General features: G+C 39.6%; 1 protein-coding gene across 4 annotated transcripts in view; it reads right to left on the bottom strand.

Annotated features, from left to right (window-relative positions):
- Positions 1 to 24,339, bottom strand: part of ARHGAP12 (Rho GTPase activating protein 12) — a 148,306-nt gene that overhangs the window by 52,643 nt on the left and 71,324 nt on the right. For 2 of the 4 annotated variants that reach the window (XM_084618208.1, XM_084618207.1), the window contains exons 3-5: positions 14,801 to 15,064; positions 3,433 to 3,573; positions 1,514 to 1,594 (exon numbers count right to left, since the gene is read on the bottom strand). In XM_084618208.1, coding sequence (XP_084474334.1) covers positions 1,514 to 1,594; positions 3,433 to 3,573; positions 14,801 to 15,064 — 486 coding nt within the window. The remainder of the gene's footprint in view (positions 1 to 1,513; positions 1,595 to 3,432; positions 3,574 to 14,800; positions 15,065 to 24,339) is intronic. The other 2 variants (XM_084618210.1, XM_084618209.1) reach the window with 1 other exon arrangement.

Genomic DNA, 24,339 nt, shown 5'->3' on the forward strand with positions numbered 1-24,339 from the left:
ATAGCGAGTAGATCGAGGGACGTGATCGTTCCCCTCTACTTGACATTGGTGAGGCCTCATCTGGAGTACTGTGTCCAGTTTTGGGCCCCACACTTCAAGAAGGATGTGGATAAATTGGAGAGAGTCCAGCGAAGGGCAACAAAAATGATTAGGGGTCTGGAACACATGACTTATGAGGAGAGGCTGAGGGAGCTGGGATTGTTTAGCCTGCAGAAGAGAAGAATGAGGGGGGATTTGATAGCTGCTTTCAACTACCTGAAAGGGGGTTCCAAAGAGGATGGCTCTAGACTGTTCTCAATGGTAGCAGATGACAGAACGAGGAGTAATGGTCTCAAGTTGCAGTGGGGGAGGTTTAGATTGGATATTAGGAAAAACTTTTTCACTAAGAGGGTGGTGAAACACTGGAATGTGTTACCTAGGGAGGTGGTAGAATCTCCTTCCTTAGAGGTTTTTAAGGTCAGGCTTGACAAAGCCCTGGCTGGGATGATTTAACTGGGAATTGGTCCTGCTTCGAGCAGGGGGTTGGACTAGATGACCTTCTGGGCTCCCTTCCAACCCTGATATTCTATGATTCTATGATTAGAGCCAACAGTATCAATTATTTGTATAGTTCAGATCTGAAACTGAATTAGTGTGCAAGATAGAACCATTCCACTCTGTCAAAAACACTCTGCATTAAGAATAGTGACAGCATGCCAGAAACTCATCTTTCACTTCCTGGATTAAATTTATATTATTCAAACTGACTGCTCAAAGTGTTTTTGATAAAAGCAATTTGTTCAAGCGTATAAGACTGCTAATCACTGGACTGAAGCAGTTGGTCAGTATCTATGTAATTTTTAAACTGTATTCATTAAGGATAGCCTGGTAGGTCTTCGGCTGCCACAAAATTTGGATTAGAGAATTACAGAAAAGTCTCCCTAACACATTGTGTGCAGATTACAGGAGAATTCCATTTAACTCATTAGTAATTTAGATGTCAGTATATTTTCACAGGCTTAATAAAGTTCTGTTAGAAAACTATCTTCCTAGTCATTTCCCACTTTGCTCAGGTCTCTCTTTCTTGGTCTGCTAGTACTGGTATTGCAACTTGTTTTAAAAGCTAGTTCATAGTTTCTCTCAAGGGCCTCTGATGAATATCACTGTCTATAGAGCGGAGTTTAAAAAGTGAACACAATACTACTACTCATAAAAAATACTTTGAAAACCCTGCCTCTATAACAGGAATGCCAATGGTAATGTGCAACACTACTTGAAAAATATGGTTAGGCACAGAGGTAAGATTGTCTCTTGAATTTTTAACACCATTATACTGAATTATTTCTGATGTCACATCCTTCATGATCATGAGTTTGTCTTCCCAGAAAAAAACAAACAAGAAACGTCAAGAATAATTAAACATGGGGCATTAGCCACTGTTGAAAGAATACATCTATTGTGAAGAACTCTCACCACAGATTCCTGAATGTTTATTGAAAAAACAACCAGTTGTCACAATACTTTTGTTTGTTACCTTTGGCAGTTCCCATTCTGATCGTGATCCATCAGCACTGTAGTAATATGGTCTACCTTGTTCATCTACATGTTTTATCCACTGTAGAAATAAATGTGACAATAGGAAGTTTAATAACAGTGACAGAAAAACTGATATCACAACACATCTTAGTTACTTTGCATTCAAGCTTGAAGACAACTTGCAAATAATAAAACTCCATTTACTTCAGAAATGTACCAACTGTGCACCCTTTTCAATTAGGCAAAACTAAAAAGCAATGAGAAAGTAAATTTTATGTGCTCTTTTTTATTTCCAGGTCACATTCACTCTCAACATCTCTATTGTAACTCCCTAGAAAGTATAACCCTGTGATGTCACAGCATCAAGATAAACAGATTTTTTTTAAAGTACAGTACACTGCACTCTTTTCAACGTGAAAGGGTTAAATTTAAAAGTCTTTGAGAAGATAATACAGAAATGTATATAGAAGTCCTGCCACTTATCTGATCAAGCTCCATTAGGTTCCTGGTACGGCTAAGAGGCAAGTTGTAATAAGGGCCCATTTTAGAGAGATTATTGTACAAACTTATTATTGTTCTAAACCTTTAATTATTTCGTAAGAGTACTGACAAGTAATTGCTTCAGATCTTGTTCCAGGGGACAAGCAGTCCGCAGACCCAACATCTGTAACAGTTCATGCTCACAATTTCACTGAAAAGGAAGAGCTCTTAAGGGCAAAGTTCTTTGTATCAGGCCCTGATCCTAGAACAAGATACACAGGCAGGCCTTTGAAGCCAGGCAGAGTCCCTCAGAAAACACTGGGACTTCACACAGATACCCTTACAATAAATTCTTTGAGTCAGGAAATGTATTTTACTGTAAAGCATAAAGTAAATTTATAGTGCTTTACAACATATTATAGCAGAGTGACACATTCTGCAGAGCCTAGGGGCAGTTTAAAGAGAGGAAAAGCTCTGGTAGTAGTGAAATTCTGAAGTTTTTTCTGAAGTAAATTAAATTTATGACTTATTTGCAGGTCAGCTTTGAGAAACTGAAGCATTAAACATGACAATTCATATCTCCTTAAAAATACACCAGCTAAAACTCACAAAATTCAAGCCTTTACTAAAAATCTATTGCAATTTAAATTCTGCATCTTAAAAACTATTTTAGTATATAACATATTCCAGCACCATATCCATTTCAGTTACATAAAATTCATAATTGTTTCAAATAATTATTTTAAAAATAATAAAGAGCAGCGCTAACATGAACACAAACCAAAATGATTACATACTGTTTTACAAAATAGGGGGGTTATTCCTATTTTACAAATCAGGAAACTTATTGTGACTTCCCAAAGTCGAAGTCAGTCAATGGCAGAAATTAGAACAGAACCCAAGTCTCCTGATACTGCTGTGATCTAGTCACTAGATTTTGCTGCTTCCCAAAGGAAGATTTAACAAGGTTATGAAAAGCAAAAGCAAAAAGTAAAGCAACTATATGTTCAGCAGGAAACAGACCCACGGAGAGTACTATATTATCAACCCTACACAGCACCATCAAAAGAAGTGTTTCTGAAAGACAGAAAGAAGAACATTAGAATGGTAAGGAATACGTTTCCTATAACATCACAAAGAGGACAGAAATATAAAGAATTGTGCAATATACATTTTTGTTTAAATTTGAGCTGATGCCCCAAATCTCACACTGAATTAGCATTAGGAAAACTCTCTCCATGGAATATCAATACAACATACATCAGAGCAAACTGTTAGTTTAGTTGCCAAAGTTGTGGACGTTTAAGAACAAAGGAAGCCAGCACTGAGGAAAGATTTTCACCACTGAAAATGAAATCTGTATATTCTTACAACTAAATTTACTGAAAAGATTCTGCCAATTTAGAATATATGTGATGAGAAGAAAGGAGAATGTACCTTTTCATTAGTATAGTCATTGGTATATAAGGTTTGACCATGTTCATCCAATTCTTCTGACCAACCTTTTGGAGGAGAACCATACTGACTATCTGACTGGCTGTAACAAGAACTGTAGTCGTTTTCTTCAGATGAAATAAGCTACAAGTAGTCAAACATACAAGCAAGTTTTAAGAATGAATATAGTTCAAAATCTGAAAGATCAAAGTTTACTTGGCTAGCAATAGGTTTTAAAATGTAGAAATAATTCGAAGGGTGTTTCCACTTTTATTTAATACCGTTAAGCCAGAAAATAAATGCATCTTTAGTGTTTAGAAACTTGCCTGATTATCACTAACTAGTTCAAAGACTTTGAATTTGAAAGAGCTAGATGACATTATAGAACAATGCTAGTATTCCCTGACATCAAACATCCACTCTCCAAATTATTTTGGCATGTGTCACGTAACAAAGCAGCTTCAATTTAATTCATTTTCACAAGTTCCTGGTCAGTAAAGGCACCTGAATTTTATTAACATACTTCTATTTGACATTACTGGGCTGATCCAATGGTTTAACTGCTAGCAATCCACACAGTCACGCATAAGACCTAGTGGGAGCAGACACCAGCTATTTATATCAAAATCTTACTCCTAAACTCAATGTACCAAACCCCAGGAATAACCTGAAGTCCCAGCTGTACCTGCACTAGGTCTCAGAACCCTCTCACTGAACAGTTGGGCACATGCAATGGAACCTAGGGTGCTCCAAATTTCCACTGGCATTCCCTGCCTCCCACCCCCACCCCAAAACTGTTGCATACCACAGTGAAAAATTCAAAGGGTAGGTGCTATGCCAGGAGCAGCCAGACAGCTGAGCACCAATATCTTTAAAATATAAGAAAAGGATCATTATGTGCAGGAGAGGTAAAAAATAGAGGACTTGGGAGGTCAATGATCAGGACATTCAGGGCATGTGGAAGAATATTTGAGCAGGCATCTCTAACTAGATCTGTCCTCCATTTACTTTTTCCATGTGATAGGGTATTCCCAAGTCGGATGTGCCATACACTAAAAACTCCAGCATCCATCTCATCTATGACAATATAAAGAATACTGTCCCAGTATTCTAATTAAAAAAAAAAATCTTGTCTCTAGGGAAATCAAGTGTAGATTCCTTTTTAGATTCTCTAGCTCCCACGGCTGGTAACAGTTTAGACTGCTTCACTCTTCATAGGAGGGGGCACATCCAGGGTTGCCAGGTGTCCGGTTTTCGACTGGAACACTCTGTCAAAAAGGGACCCTGGCGGCTGCGGTTAGCTGCGCTGACCGGACCATTAGACGTCCAGCCGGCGGTGCTGTGGGTCTAAAGCAGGTTAGTCCCTACCTATCCTGGCACTGTGGTGCGCCCCAGAGGCCAGCAGGTCCAGCTCCTAAGTTGTGGGGGGCCCCACAGGGCTCTGCATGCTGTCCCCACCCTGAGCGCCAGCTCCGCTCTCCCACTGGCTGGGAGGGGGGAAGCAGCACACAGAGCCTCCTGGCCCCCTCTCCCACTCTTGCCTAGAAGCTGGACCTGCTGGCTGCTTGCAGGGCACAGAGTGGAGCCAGGATAGGCAGTGATTGCCTGACTTAGCCCCACTGTGCCAATGACCGGGAGCTGTGCAAAGTAAGCCTCTGTTACAACCCCAAGCCACAACCCCCAGCCCTGAGCCCCCTCCTGCACTCCAAGCCCCTCATCCCCAAGACCACTTACAGCCTGCACACCCAGCTAGAGCTCTCACCCCCTCCCACATCCCAACCTCCTGCCCCAGCCCAGAGCCCATACCCCCTCCTGTACCCTAACTCCCTGCCTCAACCCGCAGCCCCCTCCTGCACACCAAAACCCTTGACCCCCTCCTGTACCCCAAATCCCTCATCCCCAGCCCCACCTCAGAGCCTGCACCCCCACCCGGAGCCCTCTCCTGCACCCTGAACCCCTCATTACTGGTCCCACGCCAGGGTCCGCACCCTCAGGTAGAGCCCTCACCCACTCCCGCACCCCAACTGCCTGCCCCAGCCTGGTGAAAGTGAGTGAGCGTGCGGGGGGGGGGGGGGGAGCAAACCACCAAGGAAGTGGGAATGTATTGAGCAGAGGGTGCATCTCGAGGTGGTCCTAGGGCGTTTGGTTTTGTGCAAATAGAAAGTTGGCAACCCTAAGCACATCATGTTACTCGACAACCCTGACAGTTAACACATAGCCATAACAGGTTCTAAAAGGAATGGCTCCTCAGCTAGAAAGATGGGGGCCATGATACAAGGTTTTGAGAGTAGGAAATCTGTAAAGCAGGAGGAAAATGGCAGATCTTCAGCTTTTCTAGCAATACAAAACAAGAAATTAGTTTCCTAATATTTATATCTTTTAAAACAATATTAGTAATGTTGGTGCACCTGAGCTTTGTTATACCCAAAAGACTTATTTAGTTTCTTGGAGAGGGAGGTCATAGTGACTTTTCCTAAACAAGCATATCTACTTCTGCTGCATAGCTTCTCTCATTCCATTTCTCATGAGCTAATGCCTCCTACCTGTGGAATTTGGAAGCAGTCCAATGTTGTTGCTGGAGGCTCCAGGACTAAACTCTGTCCTTCAACTTCAGGCCACCAGATTCTCTGCCTTTGGCAGTGGTACAAGTTGATAGTTCAATTTCTCCCAACAATTGTGTTTCAAAATCTTAAAGTTTCAACTAATCAAAAGTGAATTAAAATAATTCTCACTCTCTCCTCCCCACCCCCACCCCACCCCAGGGGTTGGGTACATGGCAGTGTGGTGGTTTCTGCCACTGCCCTGCCTCCCTGCCAGACTCCTCTGTCCCCATTAAAGTATAACAGAGCTGTCCTGCAAACACCTGGATTAAATATGTGTTCCCTACACAAGGCAGCACTCAGGCTCTACCAAGGGTGAATTATGGCTAAAAAAGCAAATCTATTTCCTTCTGTGCAGTTTTTCTTTGATGCGTGCGTGTACTCCAAAAGGAAGTACAAGACTAATGTATAATTTTACATGAAATGGCTTCAGTATTTGCATGAGCTAGCTTCCCAAGTCAACCAAAACAGATGAGCCCTCTACAGAGTCCCTTCTGGATGCTAAAAAACAAAGCATGAAAAACCTATAGATTATAAAGGATGCCTACCCCAAAAGAGAAAAGACCCGTACATTACACAAACTTAACATAACATTACTTATGTGTGGAATTTGATGTGGGAGTTTGTAAATCACTTAAGGCTGAAAAGCCTTCAGGTATGTTTTGTCTGTCAGTTATAGTCCATCCTTAGTTCTGAATATCAAGAGCTGCACTGACAAGATCTGAAAGTTAAGAAATACTAGTGATAGGCCAAACCAGATAAAGCCTTAAATACGCTGGTATCAGTAGAACGAAAATAGAGGACTGAGCGCTCTTTAGACTTTTCAGATAACAGAGTGTCTTGGCAAATAATTTAGTGCATCTATGTTCTGCTTTTGCCAAGCAGTTACTACTACCACTATGAAAATACCATACAGTTAAATCCCAGCAGAATACCTGTTAATGGAAGAACTCTGCTAAAACAAAGTCTCATCTATTCTACAATACAAATACAAAATAGGAGCAAGTGTAACTATATAAAAGTTATCATCCTTAAAGATCATAGAGGCAAACTGATCTCAACTGAAATATATCTTCTTCATATTTACCATGCAAAATCTTACACATGACAAAGGAATTTAGGTGGTACAGGTCTAAACTTTAATGCTATTCCTGTTTTGTGATGAGAAAATAAATCAAGTGAAGACATTTTAAATATTCTTTATCTGGCAGAAGCAGTTGAAGTTTAAGCAAGTCTGGGCCCAGAACTGTACAAGAGACCTCCAACTCCAGGAATAACTAGGCTTCATGAGAACCCACCTCTCCCTCCAGCTGTGTGGGCTTGGAGAAAGGAAGAGAGAAACTGCAGGGGAGCCAGACAGAGACTTAAAGGTAGCTGCAGAAGCAGGTGAAGCAGGAGCTATAAAACAATAATGATAGATTGTTTTCTCCAGTTTTCACTCTTAATATTCTCATATTCTCTCTCCTGTGCTGACAGGCTGTTTGCTCCAAACCCTCCTGTGTGCTCCCTCAGTCTCTTCACCACAGCCCCATTCCATCTGCCTTCCATGCCCCCCTCCTTCCTTCCCGCCTTATATCCTTAACATCCTCTCTTCTTGTGTGTGTCTTTTGAGCTATTCCCCTTGCTAAATTGGAGTTACAAAATTAAAAACATTGTACCACCAACCCCCATCCCACACAAAACTAATGGCACTAACATAACAATTGCAAAGCATTCTTTCGTTCCTTTCCCCAACCTTTCATCTTCTTTGTCTATTTAGACCGTAACCTCTATTTGTACAATGCTCAATGGGATCCTGTTCTGAGTTGGCTCCAAGCCACTGTTCTAATACAAATAAATAATAAATGCCATAGTGAAATAAATAACCTTGTGAAAGAATGAATGGCTTATTCAGTTTGTTCAATTTTTGTTACAATTATACAGTTGTTTTGCTAAAACCAAAGGACCCACTGGATAATTCGAGATCAAACTTAAAAAGGAAAAAATCAAATGTTTGGTATCAAACCAATTACATTTTGGCAGGAAAGGTGGTTTTGAACCAATCTCACTTTCCTACCAACTACCTTGAGAAAGTTCACTCACTTCTAGAATTGTATGCTTTCAAGTCATAGCTATTCGCTTCACACAGAATTACAGGTGTTCTTAAAAGAGAACATACAAAGTCACCCTCTCAATTCCAGTTTTTCTCTCTCAAAATTAAAAAAATTGGACTATGCAACTTTGAAAATTCCTGATGACACAAAATTTCCTTTCAATATGCTTTTTGTGGTTCTCAACTCTATTCAAGATCAGAGATAAAGAGCCTGTGGTTGACATTCAACAAACCAACTATGATTTTTGTAGTAGTTCTTGTAATTATGCACTATGAAAGATTCCATCTGTTCTCATGGAACTACCACAACTCCCCTTAAAAATATCCATAACAAGGATGCTACTGCAGACCCATGAAGTTCTGGATTCTTTCACTGTGTTTCCACTTACTGTTTATCTTCCCTATCTCCATCATCCTTCGCTTGTTCATTATTTTATCTATGCTCTTAGTAGGTTTTTGAATTTCCCTTGTCCCCTGAATCTTACACATTCATAAGAATGAAGTATTTTCACCCTTCTCTCCACAACCCAATTTTCCATGGTCATAATATGGTCTCTAAAGAGATCCCTGCATTTTTGTTCCCGTCTTCTGTACAGCTCTATTGCAACTCGAGATTTACTGTTCACAGCTATGAGAAATCTGAGAGTGACAAAATCACCAAATCCATTCCTTTGCCAGTGTCCCCCCACACCCACAATATACTTTCTACCGTTTGGGTCAGTTCAGTTTTACAAGTCTTTCATCACTTCCTAATGAGTTTAATTGTGAAAAAATTTTCAAAAGGAAATTTGTTTTATTTCCATCACTCCTAACCGCAACTTTGTGTACAACTTTGTGAAATCCCTTCCCTTTACCTGTTTCAAATATTTGGCAAAGATATACTTAGTTTTTGATCTAATTTTCAATCAGTCCCTGCAGCCTCTGATTTTGTTGCTCTTCTATAGATTACCTACAACTTTCTGCTAATGAGGTATCCAGAACGACACATTCTACTAGGTTAGTTTCTAAGCCATGTACAAAGAAACCCATGCCTTACTCCATGACAAAATGTCTCTGCACGTGCAGCCAAAAGTTGTATTACCCCTTTTTGCTGCCATACTACATTCCAAGTTCAAATTTAACTCACTGCTGATATTCCCACATCACTTTACAGTCCAACATATTCACACTGTAAATATCTGTCTTGCATTATTCTTCCTCATATATATTAACATGCATTGCCCAGGATGAATCTCATCTAATAATTCCAACCTCCTACTTACTTTCTAGACTCCTGATCTTTAGGACCTCATTCTCGGTCATTACTTTTTTTGTGCTAAATACCGAGAACTTGTAGAAAACTTCACTGGAACTATATTTGTTTTTCCTTTGTGTCTATCAAGTCCCCCACCTGTCCATTAGAAGTGCAGCTAGGCTCTGAAACACTTTCACTTACTTTGCCTATAAAAAGGTACAGTTACATCAGTTTCTAATTATCTAAACTTTCCTTCCAAATCAAGGAGTTTCAGGACCAATAATGAGCTGATTCAATTGCCATCTGCTTCAGTATAACCTTACACACTCCTCATATCTAAGTCACCTTGCTTTTCCACTTTGACAAAATTTAAGTGGCCAGCCGTTTCTCCCATGTATACAACTTATAAATTTCCTTTTCTATTTATGCTTGCTGTTTAATATTTTGAGACATATTCATTCATTTCAGTTAGAGACCCAAATGTGTGAGAGTACAATTTTATACATCAATCTATAAGTGAAAAGGCCTTAGATTTACTATTCTAGACCAACAGTATTCGGGTATACATTTTAAGAAAACGGTCTGAATCTTCATCATCTGATAAGATCTAGAACCAGAGCAGTTACATGCGTCCTATCATAGTTGACTTTTCTCAAATCTTTGGAGAGTCTCGGGTTTACATCTTTATCATACCCAATATTTTACTTAAGAAATATTAGCTGCACCCTCAATCTGATTATTTAAATTGCCATTGTATTTTATTGCTAGACATCTGCAACTCAACCACTAGGACTCAAGGGAATATAGTTGGCAATTTTGCCAGAAGATCCAACAAACATACTTGAAAAAATTCATAGTTGAGATGTCCAACATAAAGCAGATGAAAAGAGATAATTAAGCTCCCAAAATGCAAACAGGAGAAGGCCCAATGGATGCAAGGGCTGAAAATTAATACATCTGACAATTTTTACTTTCTGAAAAATACTATCCACATTATCAGCTTATAGCAGTATCTCAGAGGTTCAGAGACTGAAATCCAGTCACCAAGGACACAAAGGTTATTTAATTTATGAGGCTACTTTGTGACTGGGAAACCTTAACCAGAACAAAGTTTACCATGCACCCTTCAGTGGCCTTAAAGCAGGGGTTCTCAAACTGGGGACTGGGACCCCTCAGGGGGTCGTGAGATTATTACATGGGGGGGGGGGGTCGTGAGCTGCCAGCCTCCACCCCAAACCCCACTTCGCCTCCAGGATTTATAATGGTATTAAATATATTAAAAAGTGCTTTTAATTTATAAGGGGGGGAGGTGTCCCACTCAGAGGCTTATGTGAAAGGGGTCACCAGTACAAAAGTTTGAGAACCACTGCCTTAAAGAGACCGAAAACTGAACAGATATGACTGTCTGAAAACAAGTGCACAAGGATCATGACAAAAGATGAAGAACTAAACTTTAACCATCAATGAAATGAGGTATTCATAGCAAAAATGAATAAAATATTCCTGAGGGTGGGACCACATAGTAAGATTATGATTCAAAGGTAGAGGGAAGACAAAAGGTCAAATGTAGCTCTTCTCTTTGATGAAGAACTGGAGCAAAAAGACAAGGCCCATTGTTAGTGCTGACAGTGGAAAGGAGGAAGAAAGATAGGGTGGAAAATAATGTATACCATCCACCTATTGTCAGGAGACTGCTAGAGGGCTGGTTACTGAAGAGCTACTATTTTCAACCAAACTTTGAATAAAGTCCTCTTCTGGTCAACAACTTGAGTGGGAAATTTTTTTAAAGCTATTGGGAGAGTGTCAGAAGCAGCACTATGACATTTACAAGCATATAATCTGCTTCACTGCTACAGCCTACAGGCTCTGAGGCAGTGAAACTGATGAAATGCTTGTAAATGCCACCGTGATACTGCTTCAGAATATAGGAGAAGCAGCAGAGATTCAATCCTGTTGCGGGGTGGGCAAGGCTGGGGAAGAGGAATCATTTCTCTTTCTCCCCTTTCTCCTAGTACGTTAACAACCCAGCGTTAAACTTTTGAAGCCCTCATCTTTTACATCAGAACACCTGTCAAGGTTCCTCCCCCACTCTGAACTCTAGGGTACAGATGTGGGGACCTGCATGAAAAAAAGCCTCCTAAGCTTCTCTTTACCAGCTTAGGTCAAAACTTCCCCAAGGTACAAAATATTCCACCCGTTGTCCTTGGGCTGGCCGCTACCACCACCAAACTAATACTGGTTACTGGGGAAGAGCTGTTTGGACACGTCGTTCCCCCCAAAATACTTCCCAAAACCCTGCACCCCACTTCCTGGACAAGGTTTGGTAAAAAGCCTCACCAATTTGCCTAGGTGACTACAGACCCAGACCCTTGGATCTTAAGAACAATGAACAATCCTCCCAACACTTGCACCCCCCCCTTTCCTGGGAAATGTTGGATAAAAAGCCTCACCAATTTGCATAGGTGACCACAGACCCAAACCCTTGGATCTGAGAACAATGAAAAAGCATTCAGTTTTTACAAGAAGACTTTTAATAAAAAATAGAAGTAAATAGAAATAAAGAAATCCCCCCTGTAAAATCAGGATGGTAGATATCTTGCAGGGTAATTAGATTCAAAAACATAGAGAACCCCTCTAGGCAAAACCTTAAGTTACAAAAAAGATACACAGACAGAAATAGTTATTCTATTCAGCACAATTCTTTTCTCAGTCATTTAAAGAAATCATAATCTAACACATACCTAGCTAGATTACTTACTAAAAGTTCTAAGACTCCATTCCTGTTCTGTCCCTGGCAAAGACCAGCATACAGACAGACAGACAGACCCTTTGTTTCTCTCCCTCCTCCCAGCTTTTGAAAGTATCTTGTCTCCTCATTGGTCATTTTGGTCAGGTGCCAGCGAGGTTACCTTTAGCTTCTTAACCCTTTACAGGTGAGAGGAGCTTTCCCCTGGCCAGGAGGGATTTCAAAGGGGTTTACCCTTCCCTTTATATTTATGACAACACCAGTAATCTAAAGTTTTAAATCAGTTCTCCGATTAAAGTACTTATAAGAAAGTAACAGGTGAGGAAGAAGCTTGTACTCAAAAAGAAAAGAAAAAGTTAAAACTGGGCACTATAAAATAAAAAAGTGGGAGGTTTGCTAATAAATTATTTTTCTTCCAGTCATATCAGTTTCTGAGATTCATCTAAGAGCTAGAATGGCAAGATAAAAGTGTATTTTAAAAAAATTTACAATTTAAAATAAATAGCAACACCCTCCTCCAACTAGCGTTTCCTCATTTTTCTCACTGTAATTGGCTTAGGAGAGCAGGAAAGTGGTACATGGCTGCTCCGTTCGGAAAATATGCATGTGCATCTTAGAAAGTTTTCAGGTAAGCAGAGATTTATTTATTTTCAGCTGTATTTCTAAGTAATAGGTCCAATGGATCTGTTCTGTGCCTTCAACATACTTGCGATTTTGAATGGTGCCTCCAATGCTACAAATATGCTGAGGTTCCACTGTAACAGATCCGTGGAATTTATTAAAAGATAAATTGGGTAAATAATGCATAGATACTATACACAAGGGAGAGATGGCTATATAGAAATGCATATATAGATGGAAAAATAATGTAAGAACACCCTCTTTCCAAACAGGACAAACTGCCATGACACAAAATTGTACCTGTCTTTCAGTTGAATCTTGCAATTTGGAGTCTTACAGTTCTGAACTGAGGCAGCTTTTAAGTGACCATTCAGAAACTGTTGAAAAGCATGCAAATTCAAGTCTAGGAAAGAGGCGTTAAGGTTTGCTTCCACAATGCCGCATGCAATCCAGGTGGTTTGATATTCACTGTAATTATCCCATCTCTTATGAAATCAAGTTCAAAATAAAAAAAAGTCAAACTTGAATGTATAACCATTCTCTTTTGCTTTTCCTTTTTATATAATGGTTTAAATCTGACATTTCACATTCCATCATTAATGTCTCAAAATAATCTCTATTACAGAAATAAAATTTACATTTCTGTGTAAAACTGACTATGAGCTTTATTTCTATTCTACAAAAACAGTGTTTCTGCACATTGTCTATCAAGACCCAATAAGTGTAGACCACTGAGGAAAATACTGGGAGCAAAGCAGCATGTCCTTCCATTTTCATTCCAATTCCACTGTAGAGAATTTTTTAAATATTTGTTTTCTTGTAGATTTTATCATATTATTAATTACATGGTATCCAAGCATCTAAATAATTTTTCTGTTTTGTTGTGCACGTAACTCATGTTATAGAAACACTTCCAAAATTTTTAAGCCAGTCAATTAATATTAGACAATTTTTTCCAGTAACTAGCTACTATCTTGCAGCACTAAAATATGAAAAAATTAACTCTGACTTCCTACCACCACTAGGAAGTCCTATAAGAATTTCTAGGGAATTATTTGATAGTGTTACCCCACTATTTTGTTTAATTTGAGCTTTACATTTCTTTCCAATATTCCTTAAGAAAACCCCATTTTTATTTTTTTATAGGTCAAATGTAGCCCTCCTGGCCAAGGAGGACTGGCAGATCACGTTCGGAGCCTAAAGTGCAGTTCTTTAATGGGCAGTGTAGGGAGAGAAAGCTAGAGAATAACTTTCCTCCAGCCTGCCCTCCACAAGCGGAGTATGATTCCTCTACAGCAATGGAAGCTTCTGACAGCATGAAAGTGAGATGCCAATAAATTAATTTGTGCACTGTAAGATATGTGAACTGTGCTATGTTCTGGTACAGATGAAGCAAAGGGAAAATTGATCAAAGCAGGAAAAAAGGCACAGGAAAGAGGTGCCAAAATTGTCTGGCCAGTGATTGACTCCACTGTATTCTGTCCAATGAGACAGGAAGATATGCCACAAGATCCAAATCAGCATATGAGAGCACAAAGAATAATTAGGTGTGTAGACCTTCAAGCCCACCACATCTTATTTTTCCAAAATCTTTCTTCTACACATAACATCACGAAGAGGACAGAATGCACAAGAGAACGCATTCCACATCCTAGAAGTTATAGCTGACTTACTCCACTGTCACATGGAGGCTTATTAGCTCCAAAGAAGGCCATTCACTTGTTCTTCAAAGGAAGAAAAGAAAAATAAAATACTAGCTACAGGTGTCAGGTACACAATGAGGAAAGAAGCAACTCTAAAAGGGTTAAGCCCAGAGGTTTGGGTTCACTCCTGGTTTGGGGGCACATGAGTTTGGCAGATTAGAGTAACACAAACTATACTAACATACATCTAGCAAAATGAAAGAGGATTTTCCTTCAGAGAAGAGGAGAAAAATAATGAAAAACAATTCCTCTCTACCGCAAAACAATTTACATTTTAATTTTACAGTTCAAATAGGTAACAACATAATTTAATAGCCTGAGAGCATAGACATGCATCACTCAATCTCACTGTTCTAGTTACACTGAACAACTTACCTCCTGATCAGCTTGGCTCTGGAAATCCCCTTTGTTTATGCTTGCATCCCGGGTCCAACGAGGAGGTTTCCAGGTTCTTTCTTGTGTTCCTCTGTTGTAGTAGTAAAAACGTCCTGTAGTATCTTTATGGGTTTCCCATTCTCCATTAATCTGAATTGGGGAATTTGTAGGTAAAGGTGGAAGTGCAGACTGAGATATTTTCAGTTCTTGTAAATTAGCATAAACTGGTGAATCCGGCCTGCCTTGGCTTGGTGGAGTAGTTGGCTATTGTGAGAGAAGAAATTCAGTATTACTTAAACTGCAAGCATATTTTTAATTGTTCTCCTTTAATAAAATCAATTATATTACAGAAGTATAAAAGGAAATATAAATTATATAATAAAAAACAAAGTCCTACTTTTATACAGAGAAATCTTCTGTGATTAAAACAGTCAAATCTAAGTCAAACAAAAAAAAATCTATTTTTTGACCCATAACCACAAGGGTTATTTCACAAACTGTATTTACATAGTTTAGTAAAAATCTTAAACATTCCTGCAGATGGCATCTTTTAATGATCTCATATGGTAGAATTGTGAAAAGATAAAACAGTATTCAATAACTGGAAGATTTCACTGGTTTTTGTTTCAAAACGTGAAATATTGATGGCTCCTCCCTCAACCCTCAAACCTGAGTGTGTGTGGAGAGAAAGGAGAAAAAAAAGCATTGTTTTACACCTCTCATCCTCTATCTTGAAAGTGAGATCTAACAGGCAGTGCAGTCTAAATTAATGAGTACAGTATTGGACTAAGGAATTTGGGAATTTCCCTTGAGCCATTTCTTTGTAAATTTTTCCAAATTAACAGTCACAGAACTAAGCTAATCAAGCTATTTTAAACAGATTTAAGATATTATTTACTACAAACAAATTTTGCATACCACAGTAATTTATCAATGTCAACAAAAGGAATAACTTTTACCTGTTTAAACAGTAATGTGGAACTGAAAATATGTAGTCAGATAAAGTTTAGTCCTAAATACAAGAAGCAGAACCACAACCAACATCTGCAGGAGAATAGCAATGGTACATAAATGCAAATTTCTGCTAGGATGGTGAGCTCAGACAGAGAACATCCTCAACCATTTACTCACAGGAAAAACTACTGGAAATTCAGACAGAGAATTATGAACCACAAAACTACTTACAGGGGAAAAAAACGGTCTTTTTATTTTTTGAAAAAAGTATAATTCTAAAAGCATATCACCACCCCATAGTATGTTAACATCACCATAGAAAAGGGTGGATAAAAAATATTTACATTGGATTTATTTAAAGTATATTTCTTTTTAAAAATAAACCTGTTTAAAATTAAATCTTACTGTAACACAAAATATGTTATGTCTAAATTTATCACAGTCTCTTCAAACATTTTAAAAATAAATATGCTTAATCCATGAACCTCTATCAAAAACGGAGTTTAAGGCAACTTTTCCATATAAAGAAAGAATCAGGGGAAACAAATCTAACACTTGAGGTCAAGCTTTATAAATATGGCACAATAAGTCATACTGTATTAAAAAAGTTTAATCTTTTGGAGGATCCAGGAGCTGTGCTACAGGGTGCAAGAGACTAGCAAAGTCATCACAGGCATTGGAACCCAGCCTCTGACTTTCGGAGATATCATCATGTATCTCATCAGGATCATTCACTGACCACCTGGGTGGTCTCATACTCGTAACTCCTATTTTATAACTTCTTCCTACCCAAGTTCTGATTGTCTCGATTCTCAAAACGACAAATGCTCATGACTCTATCCACTATGGAAACTTACTCCTCAGCTCATCGGATACATCCGATGAAGTGAGCTGTAGCTCACGAAAGCTTATGCTCAAATAAATTGGTTAGTCTCTAAGGTGCCACAAGTACTCCTTTTATTTTTGCGAATACAGACTAACACGGCTGTTACTCTGAAAACTAATAGAAATCCATTAATTTCTCAACTGCCTCCCTCTGTCTCTAAACAAATAAAATACTGCAGTGCAAAAGGCATGTGGGTTACACAAGCAGAAGTCCTGGATTGTTGTTAGTCCTTTTGTTTTCTTGGGAGTAACGGTGGGGGAGGTATGTAACAAGGGAGAAGGAGCACAACCAGAAAAAGAGAAACACTGGTGTCAAAGCAGGACACTGAAGAAGGGACAACATTCATTTGAGTGCAGCCTCTAGTGTCGATTTCAACACATGGGAACAGAAGGAAAAAACTGTCATAGCTGCAGGTTATTAAAAAAGAGACCCTATTTGGGAATATTTTTACTTATTTTCAAGAATTTTGTGAACTTCTGGATAAGAAAGGAACACATGCTAAATGGAAACAGTGCAACACAAAGATGAAAGGACTGGTTATCAGAATGAAAGATTATGAAAAATGCTCTCAAAAGTGAAATGACTGTTTCAGACATCCATATCATCATCTTCAATCTGGGATTAGCTGATAAGAATGGTGCAAAAATACATTTATTAGACTGCCTACCATTTCTTACTATTCTAGGAAACGAACACAGATTACTGTCATAAATTGGTGTTTTGGGTAGATTTAAGAATTTCAAAATGTTTGCATTCAAAATATAGCTGGTATGTTATTTTGAAGTGGGAGTATTTATCAATTATATTTTTACTGTTACGGACAGACTTCTACAGTTATTTTTATTGCTGAATATAAGCAAATATCCAAGGTGAAGATTTCTACTTGAAAAGTAAAGTTTTATGAGGCATTTATGAATTTTAACATTTTAAAAATGTTTTTTCTCAAGCGGTTTGTTGCTAGAAATAAAAAGAGTTTAAATAGATTTAGATAATCCTTATGATGTATTAATTTTGGAAAATTCATTAATCTGAGTCTTGATGGGTGGAGCAATGTACACAATTATCCAGTAATATATGCTTGTGTGACAAGAGCAGATGGAGTTGTCTATCTTACAGAAACAATTGATACATCAGGAAATCCCATACAGCAGAATAATTAAAAGTAGCAACAGTAAAAGCTATAGCAAACTGTGAACAAAAGTGTCAAGTGTGTAGCTTGTCAAAGACAATGCCACAAATGTAAAGATGAAAAGAAATCTAGAAGATATTGAAGTAACCTGAACCTTATAATAGATGGGTGCAGTGCTCATTTGATTCCTCTTTTAGCCAAAGACTTAAGTACAACTCCAGGAATAAAGGAAAAAGTTGAAATTGCAAAATACTTCCATAAGAATCTATTTGATTCAGTTTCACTGAAGAGAGCAGGACAATCCAAACTAATTCTCCCCCAAGACGTATGACAGAATTCAGTGGTGACTGTTTTGACCTATTTATCAAGAACTGGCCTATTCTGATTATTATTTCTGAAGAAAATAATGACAAAAAACACATGGACCTATCAAAGCCAAAATAGTCAACATCAGACTAAAGAGAAATGTAGAATATCTACTGAATATATTGAAACTTATTTCCATAGCCCTGGACAAACTCCAGAAAGATTGTTGCTCTATTTCTGATGCTGTTGAAATTTGGAAAGAACTTCGAGACACTGAAGGAAAAAACCCCCAACAAAGTTAAATTGCAGGCAGTAAGTAAAGAAGCAGATGGATCAAGTACTTATTCCACCTCATTTTCTTGCCAATATTCTCAACCCAAAGTACCAGGGTAGATGTCTAACTGCTGAACAAGATGCTGATGCTATGACATGGGCATCTAATAACCACCAATCAATCATGCCAGCCATAATAAATTTCAGGACTGAAGGTGAACCATTCAAGCAGTATGAAGAATATTTTCTTCATTTGGAATAATTCATTCAAAATTGAGAAGGTGACTAGAAGCTGAAAATGCAAGAAAACTTGCCTCTCTCTTCCAGTATATGAATAAAACCAAGAAAGGAGGAGATGAGAGCTACTAATTTTAGTAGTTTGAAGGACAGCCTTTAGCAATTTAGGAAACTGTCTCATTTTTAAGAGACTTAGGCAAGTAGAAACTTAAGATCCAGTCACTTTCATTTAGGCATTTTTGAAAATTGTCTCAGGCTGACCGGAAATAATCAGTTAATCCCTCTGTTCCTTTAATAAATCATTTAGTTGTAAATACGAAACATGTTTTGGTAAGAGAAGTTTATGTATCCAAAACATTTAAGATCGTTTTGTTTAATAAAAATTAGTTATATGCTATTGTGTGTTTAATTAAATTCCAGTTACCATTCTAATTCAGCTTGACACGAGCATGAAGTTAATTTTCTAGTAAACAAGCAATATATCGTTCACCATTTTCTAACATCCTAAAACTGTACAATTAAGAATCTGAAGATATTAAGCTATATAATTGCTTAAATAAATGTACCAAATCTAGTGAAAGACTAATTAGTTGTAAATCAACATGTTTTAATAGTTATATCACCTAGTAAGAATGCACCTTTCTTTAGAAAATAACTGAAGTACAAATGGAAAAGTTAATTTAAACCATGATTTAAAATCGTTGATTTAAAAATCAATCCACATTGCCATATAAATACAATGGCAAAAACTATGTTAATGAAAAGTTAAGGCTGCATGGTGGTATGTCATCCCCTTGCAGGATGCTGAGTTGAGCAAAACCTCAAACTTATGAAAACTAGGAAATACACAGTTAAGGTTGCCCATGCAATCTTAACTCTGCTCTCTTGCAGTGCCCCAATATGTGCTGTTAACACATACAACTTTACTCTGCCAATCCCCCAGTTGCTGAAATGTACAAGGTCTTCACCTCTTTTCACAACCCATTCACTCTTACACAAGATTTCCATCTAACGTTATTAAAGGCAAAAGAGGAGGTGCTGAGAGGGGGAAGGTTGCCCACACCACCTTCCCTCTATTCCCCTGGATCAGGCACCAGCTGATGGAATTTTTCACATACACTCCAGTATGCAGTCTTTCTACGCAGAACTGCGTGGATTACATGGGTAGCAGGTCTTGTCCACAGTAAGGTGGAATAAGATGGATTCTAACATTTTAATGATGGCTAAGTTAAAGTGTAGGTTGAGATGGTATCCTTGAGTAAGTGTAAGGGAGTTGTAAGAGACTATGAAGTGGTTCTTAAACTCTAAACGTGTGGTATTCTTTCTATGTCAGTATATGGAACCTCCTGGATTTTACAGTGCCAAGGATCAGTGCATGTCCTAGGTGCCTATTGAGACAATGCTCTAAGGTGGTAGAGGGGAGGTAGCATGGGCATTGTTGTTTTTTTTTTTTCTTTTTTGTCCTTCAATAGTGTTAGATGGAATTCTGTGGTGAGAGTGAATGGGGCTTATAAAAGGAGGTGAAAAGCTGCTACATTTCTGCAACTGTGTGATTGGCAGAATAAAGGTGTGTGTGTGTGTTAATAGGACCTATTGAGGCATTGCTCAAAGACTGTAAATTTATGGGTGCATGGCCAACCTTACCTGTGCATTTCCTGGTATTCAGAAGTTTCTATTTTGCTCAAATCAATGTTCTGCAATGACTATTCTGTTGCGTTCACAGTAAGCCTCCCCACATATTAAAAATCTCATTATATTAAGCGACTTTCAAGAAGCAACATTTTTAAATTTTTATTACACAGTGATACAAAGGTTTGGACCAGAAACATCACTGGCAGCGTGTTCACAGGGGTAATGTCGTCAGCACATTCTCTTGAACTTCCCAGGCAAGTATAACATGTCTCCTTAGAAAGCTTCATTGTTTTTTTCCTTTATTGGTGAATGTGCACTATAGTCCTTCCAGACTACACATTTATTCAAATGAAGAAGTGAACATGTTTTTAATTTGGGTCTCCCAAGACTTAGTGGGTGTCATGCACTTCCTTAGATAATAATTAACTATCTGAGACCATTTTTACCTGCACCACAGAAATAGCTGGATCTCTAGCTCTGCCCTTAGAGGGGCAAAAAGGCCCCCACCCCCCAGATCAGGGCACACACACAAGGGGAGAATGTAGAGCTGACAGGTATATTGTCTCTGTTCTCTCCCAGTCTCTGCCACTCATCTCCATGTTCCTTCTGCCAGTGTTCCACCCCTCATCTCCCACCCACTCATAGAATCATAGAAAATTAGGGTTGGAAGAGACCTCAGAAAGTCATCTAGTCCAACCCCCTGCTCAAAGCAGGACCAACACCAACTAAATCATCCCAGCCAGGACTTTGTCAAGCCGGACCTTAAAAACCTCTACAGACGGAGATTCCACAACCTCCCTAGGTAACCCATTCCAGTGCTTCACAACCCTCCTAGTGATACAGTGTTTCCTAATATCCAACCTAGACCTCCCCCACTGCAACTTGAGACCATTGCTTCGTGTTCTGTCATCTGTCACCACTGAGAACACCCTAGCTCCATCCTCTTTGGAACCCCCTTCAGGCAGTTGAAGGCCGCTATCAAATCCCCCCTCTTCTCTTCTGCAGACTAAATAACCCCAGTTCCTCAGCCTCTCCTCCTAAGTCATGTGCCCCAGCCCCTAATCATTTTCGTTGCCCTCCACTGGACTCTCTCCAATTTGTCCACGTCCCTTCTGAAGTGGGGGGGAGGGGCCTAAACTGGACACAGTACTCCACATGTGGACTCACCAGAGCCGAATAGAGGGGAATGATCACTTCCTTCGATCTGCTGGCAATGCTCCTACTAATACAGCCCAATATGCCGTTGGCCTTCTTAGCAACAAGGGCACACTGTTGACTCATATCCAGCTTCTCGTCCACTGTAATCCTCAGGTCCTTTTCTGCAGAACTGCTGCTTAGCCAGTCGGTTCCCAGCATGTAGAAGTGCATGGGATTCTTCCTTCTTAAGTGCAGGACTCCGCACTTGTCCTTGTTGAACCTCTTCAGATTTCTTTTGGCCCAATCCTCTAATTTGTCTAGGTCACTCTGGACCCTATCACTACCCTCCAGCGTATCTACCTCTCCCCCCAGCTTAGTGTCACTTGCAAACTTGCAATTCATCCCATCATCCAGATCATTAATAAAGATGTTGAACAAAACCAGCTCCAGGACTGACCTCTGGGGCACTCCACTGGATACCGGCTGCCAAGTAGATATCGAGCCATGGATCACTACTCGTTAAGCCTGACAAATCTAGCTAGCTTTCTATCCAACTTACAGTCCATTCATTCAATCCATACTACTTTAACTTGCTGGCAAGAATACCGTGGGAGGCCATATCAAAAGCTTTGCTAAAGTCAAGATGTATCCCATCCACCACTTTCCTCATATCCAGAGAGCCAGTTATCTCATCATAGAAGGCAATCAGGTTGGTCAGGCATGACTTGCCCTGGGTGAATCTATGCTGACTGTTCCTGATCACCTTCCTCTCCAAGTGCTTCAAAATGGATTCCTTGAGGACCTGCTCCATGATTTTGCCAGGGACTGAAGTGAGGCTGACCGGTCTGTAGTTCCCCAGGTTCTCTTTCTTCCCTTTTTTAAATATAAGCACTATATTTGCCTTTTTCCAATCATCTGGGACCTCTCCCGATCGCCACGAATTTTCAAAGATAATGGCCAATGGCTCTGCAATCACAGACAACTCCCTCAGCACCCTTAGATGCATTAGATCTGGACCCATGGACTTGTGCTTGTCCAGCTTATCTAAATAGTCCTTAACCTGTTATTTCACCACTGAGGGCTCCTCCCCATACTGCGTTGCCCAGTGCAGCAGTCTGGGAGCTGACCTTGTCTGTGAAGACCAAGGCAAAAAAAGCACTGAGTACTTCAGCTTTTTCCATATCTTCTGTCACTATGTTGCCTTCTCCATTCAGTAAAGGGCCCACTCTTTCCTTGACCACCATCTTGTTGCTAACATACCTGTAGAAACCCTTCTTGTTACTCTTAACATCCCTTTCTAGCTGCAACTCCAAGTGTGATTTGGGTTTCCTGATTTCACTCCTGCATGCCTGAGCAATATTTTTATACTCCTCCCTAGTCATCTGTCCAAATTTCCACTTCTTGTAAGCTTTCTTTTTGAGTTTAAGCTCACCGAAGATTTCACTGTTAAGCCAAGCTGGTCACCTGCCATATTTGCTATTCTTTCTGCACATCGGGATGGTTTACTCCTGCGCCCTCAATAAGGCTTCTTTAAAATACAGCAAGCTCTCCTGGACTCCTTTCCCCCTCATATTAGCCTCTCAGGGGATCCTGCCCATCAGTTCCCAAAGGGAGTCTAAGTCTGCTTTTCTGAAGTCCGGGGTCCGTATTTTGTTACTCTCCTTTCCTCCTTTTCTAGGGATCCTGAACTCAATCATCTCATGGTCACGGCTGCCTAGGTTGCCACCTACTTTTACTTCCCCTACCAATTCTTCCCTGTTTGTAAGCAGCCGGTCAAGAGCACTCCCATTTATCCCCCTCCTCATAATTCCCCTGCAGCCCCAAACCCCTCTGTTGCCCCATTCTTCACCCCTCAATTACCCATACTCTCCCAGGCAGCATTCACATGATTATTCCCCCCCCCCAATACTTTGATTACTCTTCCCCCAAACGAAAATTGCCACCCATGACTCAAATTGTGGTAACCTCCAAACACACAGTCCAGAACTCCTTTTGTCTCATCTACACCATGCAGCTTTTAGCGACAAGGCTGTGTCAACACAGCCTTGTTGCTAAAAGTGAGCATGTATAAATGCTCTGTCTGCGCTTTTGCAGACAAAATACTTCCAGCCCTGCGAGCGGCATTAGCTTTGTCGACAGGGGAGCTCTCCTGCTGACAATGCTGCGTTCACACTACCACTTGTGTTGGCAAAACTAAGTATCCCTGAAAGACAAAAGTTTTGTGGACAAGTTCACAGTATAGATATACCCTCAGGTGCAGGCTTGTGATTAAATTATCTTTAGTTATGTTAACTGAAGGGTGAGTTCACAGTCATCAAGAGGTCTGATTCATCCAGTCATCAGCACCTCAGTTTAACAGTACAAGGCAGCAGAAGGGAACAGTTTTGGGAAGGCTGTAACTTGGGGACCCCTTGGTAAAAGAACCCCTAATTTGGATTACTAATGCTACCCCACATGCCCATAAGGCATACCAAAATTCAAAACAATCTAACAGCTCAGATTTTAGGGCACTTACAAGAGTTGACCTTTAAAGCACATAAAATGGCAGGAACAGAAACCCTCTACCTGTTTTTCTGTATTGCACATGCACAGTACTAAAATGTACATTTTCTTAATTAGAAGCAAGAATGTGGATTCCCCCAAAGGCTGTGTAGATACCAGGCACTACCTTGTGTAAAACTTGACAGACTGACTATTTTGACCCATATCACATCAATAGTTTGATCTAACTCTGAGCAAAAACCTAGAAGCTTTTTTAAAAATTGCTGTTTTTCCTCCTTGGCTTATATCTCTGGAACCTCTAGCTCAAATTACTCCAAATTTTGGTCACTAACCCCCTATCTTGCACCCTGCTGAGGCACGCTGAATTCCAAAAGGTATCCAACTAAACATGTCCATTAAATATTGAACTTTAAGTCTGCTAAAACAGATGTCATGACACAACCTTAACTATATGGCACTGCTGCACCTCTACAAATCCTAGAA

Source organism: Lepidochelys olivacea (assembly GCF_965140295.1).
Source record: "Lepidochelys olivacea isolate rLepOli2 genome assembly, chromosome: 2".
Classification (NCBI taxonomy): Eukaryota; Metazoa; Chordata; order Testudines; family Cheloniidae; genus Lepidochelys; species Lepidochelys olivacea.